This window comes from Tauraco erythrolophus, unplaced genomic scaffold, assembly GCF_009769465.1.
Source record: "Tauraco erythrolophus isolate bTauEry1 unplaced genomic scaffold, bTauEry1.pri scaffold_40_arrow_ctg1, whole genome shotgun sequence".
Taxonomy (NCBI): Eukaryota; Metazoa; Chordata; class Aves; order Musophagiformes; family Musophagidae; genus Tauraco; species Tauraco erythrolophus.
The window spans coordinates 721,600-727,415 of NW_028238614.1; the positions used below are offsets into that span (position 1 = coordinate 721,600).

General features: G+C 49.2%; 1 protein-coding gene across 1 annotated transcript; it reads left to right on the forward strand.

Moving 5' to 3' along the window:
* Window positions 1–315: 315 nt before the first annotated feature.
* On the forward strand, window positions 316–1,254 carry LOC104370258 (olfactory receptor 10AG1-like). Its single transcript, XM_009992852.2, has one exon. The coding sequence runs from the start codon at window positions 316–318 to the stop codon at window positions 1,252–1,254; it is 939 nt and encodes a 312-aa protein (XP_009991154.2).
* Window positions 1,255–5,816: the final 4,562 nt, after the last annotated feature.

Consider the following 5,816-nt stretch of genomic DNA (forward strand, 5'->3'; position numbering starts at 1 on the left):
ATCTATCTCCTGGTAGTCTACTTATTAGAGTCACTTCTAAAAAAGAATGTCAAGGTGTTTTTATCCATATGACAAAACTCAGTCACTGAGGCTGAAGGATTCTGTTCTTTCCTCTCTTTACAAGCCTCTCTGCAGCAAGCAGCCCCTGTCAGATTTCCGAACGTTCACACGTATCTCGGTCAAGCTCACGTAATCCTGCAATCACCTGTATGCTGGTGTTTGTCACCTTTCTCTAGGCTTGAAGAGTGTGTGATGGTGGACAGGACGTCAGCATCCTTGAAGAGCCCGTTGTTTGGATTGCTCTGTACAGAGAAAATGTCCCAAAGAAAAGGCTTGGAGAATGACACCGTTGGATCTGGATTCATTCTTCTGGGATTTTCTGATCACTCCAGCCTGCAGGGCCTGTGCTTCGCAGTATTCCTGGTCATCTACCTCGTGGTCCTCACAGGGAACAGCCTGATTGCACTCATCACAGTGGTGGACTCGAGCCTCCACAGCCCCATGTATTTCTTCCTGAGGAACTTGTCCTTCCTGGAGATCTGCTACACGTCAGTCACTCTGCCAAAGATGCTGGTGGGTTTCCTGATGGAAGATGGCAGGATCTCCTTCCTTGGCTGTGCTGCCCAGCTCTACTTCCTGGTTTTGTTTGGAAGCGTCGAATGCCTTCTCCTGGCTGCCATGGCCTACGACCGCTACGTAGCCATATGTGACCCCCTGCACTACACCCTCATCATGAGCAGGGGTCTCTGCCTCAGACTGGTGGTGGGGCCGTGGGTGGCTGTTGCACCAGTGCAAGTAGGACAGACCTACCAGGTGTTCGCTTTGCCCTTCTGTGCATCCCGTGACCTTCATCACTTTTTCTGTGATGTTCCCCCTCTGCTGGAACTGGCCTGTGCAGACACTTTCTGGAACCAAGTGATGCTGTATGCCATCATCCTGGTCTTTGCAATCATTCCCTTCTCCTTAATAGTGATTTCTTACATTAAAATTATCAGGGCGATTCTGAAAATACCTTCAGTTCTGGGCAAACGCAAAGCCTTTTCCACCTGCTCTTCACACCTCGTGGTGGTGATGCTCTTCTATGGCTCTGCCACAGTCGAGTACTTAAAGCGACGGTCAAGGGATTCTGTAGACACCGACAAATACCTTGCCCTGGTTTACACTATTGTGACGCCCATGTTTAACCCTGTCATCTATAGCCTGAGGAATAAGGAAGTGAGAATTGCCTTGAGGAGAATCTTGTGGAAAAAGTGATACTACAGGGTACGGAAAATAGTCTCAAATAGTCCCAAATGTCCTGTTGGGGTATGTGGTTGCCTGAACAAAACCATCCCACCTTTGCTCAAACAAACCACCTGTCCGGCCTGGCTTTCATCGTTTTCAAGAAGGGGAAAGGTGTCCTGAGACATTCCTGTCATGTCCTGCCCCACCATGATATCTTTGTGCTCTGGAGCATCTTCAGTGCCCCTAGATACTTTCATGCAAACAGCTGCTTCAAGCTGTGTCTGACCAACGTAAAGTTAAAGGGAAATAGTCAAATCATGGTCAGCAGTCAATGAGGCCCAGAGGGTGACCCAACTGATGAAAAGAGATGACTACTCTCAGGTTTGAGAAAGAGAGAAATCATTTGCTAGTCCCCGTGGTCTACTTATGGTGTCCCTGAATGGAATTGCCTTGAAGACGTGAAAGTCATCTTCCCCTGCTGTTGTGTCTTGCATTGAGTTGTATAATGCTTAACTAACTTGACTTAAAGAATAAATTTTAAAAAGTGACTGGGGGGGAGTCCAGCACTGGAATAGGGTCCCAGAGACCTGTGGAGTGAGAAAACTCGTGGGTTTGATGGGTAAAGCAGAAGCTGCGCACAGAAGCAAAGCAAATAAGGAATTAATTCACTGCTTCCCATCAGCAGGCAGGTGTTCAGCAATCCCCAGGAAGGCAGAGCTCCATCACACATAGTTACTTGGAAATACAAATGACATCACTCCCAACAACCTCCCCTACCTTCTTCTTCCACCAGCTTTTATTGCTGGGCGTGACGTCATATGTTCTAGAACATCCCTTTGGTCAGTTGGGATCCCCTGTCCTACATGTGTCCCCTCCCAGCTTCTGGTGCACCCCCAGCCCACTTGCTGGCAGCATGACGTGCGGAGCAGAAAAGGCCTTGACATTGTGCAAGCGCTGCTTGGCGGTAACGAAAGCATCCCGCTGTTATCAACACGGTTTGCAGCACAAATCCAAACCACAGCCCCACACGAGCTGTGATGGAGAAAATTAACTCCATCCCAGCCAAAACCAGCACAACCATTTGTGTACTGAATCTGCTCTGCCACTCAAAAACTGTCTGTTTGAAAAACTAAGCCAGTGGGGGTTTTTCCCAAGTGCATACGCAGCACTGGAGTGGGGTTCCACATACGGAGCAGCTCTGCATGATGTCGGCTCCAGGATGGAGCTATCTCAGCCTGCAACTGGAAATGGCTGATGCTGGGGGGATAAATGTGTTTCCGGAGACACTGTTCGATATGCAAACAGTACCAAAGGGTTGTGAAGGTGAATGGGTATGATAGAAATAAGAGAACTGCCCATTCAATGGGGCTCTGCAGAAGGAGGGTGGAGCAGTAGACAGCATGAGGTGACACCAGTGGGATTGGCACATAGAAGGGACTTTTGCAGGGAAAGCTTTGCAAAGGAATACCCTGACTTCACCCAGCTCAAATATAGACTGTGATGTGTATTGAAGCGATGGTGAGAAGTGTCCTGGGGTGATAGACCTTTGCTGAGAGAAGGTTGGAGAGATGTGGGTTGCAGAGATTTGAGGGAGTCCTTTGATGATCTGAGTAGGCTGAGCTTTGGAAATTAGCAAAATAAAGAAGCTCTCAAGGATGTTAGAAGGAATTAGTGGTGCTATCACTGATCGCTATTAACAGTAACGGCACAGTGCTGTAACGGAATTCCTTCTTATTCTTCATTATGATTAATTAAAACACTGGATCTGTTGTTTGCAGAGAGAGAAGGACTTGTGGGTGACACGATGGTTGCAGGCAGTCTTGGGCATAGCAATCATGAAGAGTTCTCCATTCTCAGAGAAGTAAAGAGGGGCGTCAGCAGAACTGCCACGTTGGACTTCTAGAGGCCAGACTCTGGCCTGTTTAGGAGCCTGGTTGGCAGAGTCCCTTGGGAGGCAGTCGGGAAGGGTAAAAAAGCCCAGGAAGACTGGACATTATTTAAGAAGGACATCTTCAAGGTGCAGGAACAAGCCATCCCCATGTGCCAAAAGACAAAGTGGCTGGAACGAGACCAGCCTGGCTGAACAGAGAGTGTTGGCTGGAACTCAGGGAAAAAAAGAGAATTTATATCCTTCAGATGAACGGGCAGGCAACTCAGGAGGACTATGAGGATGTCATGCAGGAAGAAAATTAGAGGGGCCAAAGCCCGGCTAGAACTTACTGTGCCATAAAAGTCAATTAAAATGCATCTATAAACACGTCAGCAATAAAAGGAGAGATAAGCAGAATGGCCGTCCTTTATTGGATGCGGAGGGTGGCACAGTGACAAAGGGTGAGGGAAAGGCTGAAGTACTTAGTGCCCTCTTTGTCTCGGTCTTTCATAGTAAGACCAGTTGCTCTCAGGTACCCAGCCCCCTGAGCTGGAAGAGAGGGACGGGGAGCAGAATGGAGCCCCATGATCCAAGGGGACAAGGTTAGTGACCTGCTGCACCACTTGGACAGTCACAAGTCTATGTGACTGGGTGGGATCCATGCAGGGGCACTGCGAGAACTGGCAGAAATGCTCAGCAAACCACTTTCAATTATTTTCAGCAGTCCTGGTGAATCGAGGACCTCTCAGTTGACTGGAGATTAGCAAACACTCAGCATGGGGAATAAACACGAGGAGTTAGAGATGTGCACACACGTGCAGGGCTGTGATCTTATTGGCATCAAGGAGGTGTGGTGGGATGAATCCTCTGACTGGAGTGTTGGAATGGAAGGATACATGCTCTTTAGGAGGACAGGCAGGGGAGATCAGGAAGAAGTGTTGCTCTATATGTCAAAGACCAGCTGGAGTGCATGGAGCTGCACCTGGGGATGGATGAGGAGCTTATGGGTCAGGATTAGAGAGAGGGCAGGGACAGGTGATGTTATAGTGGGAATGTGCTACAGAACAGCTGACCAGAAAGGCCGAGTGGATGAGGCCCTCTATACACAGGTAGGAGCAGCCTCAGGTTCACAAGCCCTGGTCCTCATGGGGGATCTCAACCACCTCAATATCTGTTGGAGGGACAAGACAGCAGGGCACAGGCGATCCAGAAGACTCCTGGAATGCGTTGACGATAACTTCCTTCTCCAAGTGACAGAGGAACCAATGAGGAGAGGTGCTTTGCTGGACCTTGTTCTCACCAACAAGGAGGGTCTGGTGGGGAATGTGAAGCTCAAGGGCAGCCTTGGCTGCAGTGACCATAAAATGGTGGAGTTCAAGATCCTTACGGCAGCAAGGAGAGTGTACAGAAAGCTCACTACCCTAGCCTTCAGGAGAACAGACTATGGCCTCTTCAGGGATCTGCTTGGTAGAGTTCCATGGCATGAAAGCATGGAGGGAAGAGAGGCCCAAGAACTCTGTCTGATTTTCAAGGATCACCTGCTCCATGCTCAGAAGTGATACATCCCAACAAAGATGAAGTCAAGTGAAAACACCCGGAAGCCTTCATAGATGAACAAGGAGCTCCTAGAAACACTCAAACACAAACCAAGAAGCCTCCAGAAGGTGGAAGCAAGGACGGGTAGCCTGGGAGGAATAGAAAGAAATTTTCCGAGCAGCCAGGGATCATGTTAGGAAAGCTAAAGCCCCAGAGGGACCTTGACAGGCTGGAGAGGTGGGCCTGTGAGAACTTCACTAAGTTCAACAAGGCTAAATGCAAGGTCCTGCACATGAGTCGGGGAAATCCCAAGCACAAGTACAGGCTGGGCGGAGAATGGATTGAGAGCAGCCCTGAGGAAAAGGACTTGGGGATGTTGGTTGATGAGAAGCTCACCATGAGCCGGCAAAGTGCGCTGGCAGCCCAGAGAGCCAACCGTGCCCTGGGCTGCATCAAAAGCAGTGTGGCCAGCAGGTCGAGGGAATTGATTCTGCTCCTCTACTCAGCTCTCGTGAGACCCCACCTGGAATACTGTGTTCAGCTCTGGAGTCCCCAGCACAAGAAGGACATGGAGCTGCTGGAGCAAGTCCAGAGGAGGCCACAAAGATGATACGCGGGCTGGAGCACCTCTGCTATGAAGACAGGCTGAGAGAGTTGGGGCTGTTCAGCCTGGAGAAGAGAAGGCTCCAGGGTGATCTTATAGCAGCTTTCCAGTCCCTAAAGGGGGCCTACAGGAAAGCTGGAGAGGGACTTTTTACAAGGGTGTGTAGTGATAGGACAAGGGGCAATGGATTTAACTGGAAGAGGGCAGATTTAGATTGGATATAAGAAAGAAATTTTTCACTGAGAGGGTGGTGAGGCACTGGAACAGGTTGCCCAGAGAAGTTGTAGATGCCCCATCCCTGGAAGTGTTCAAGGCCAGGTTGGATGAGGCTTTGGGCAACCTGGTGTAGTGGAGGATTTCCATGCCCATGACAGGGGGATTAGAACTAGATGATCTTTGAGGTCCCTTCCAACCCAAACAATTCTACGATTATATGATTCTATCTTTGAAAGCTCATGGAGTAGAAAAAACCCTGACAACTTGGAAAGAGTAAATATTTCATGGATCTTTCAAAGAGGTCAAAAGGATTCGCAGAGAACTAAAGGCTTTCAAACTGACTGAGGACTGTGTCACAGAGCATGT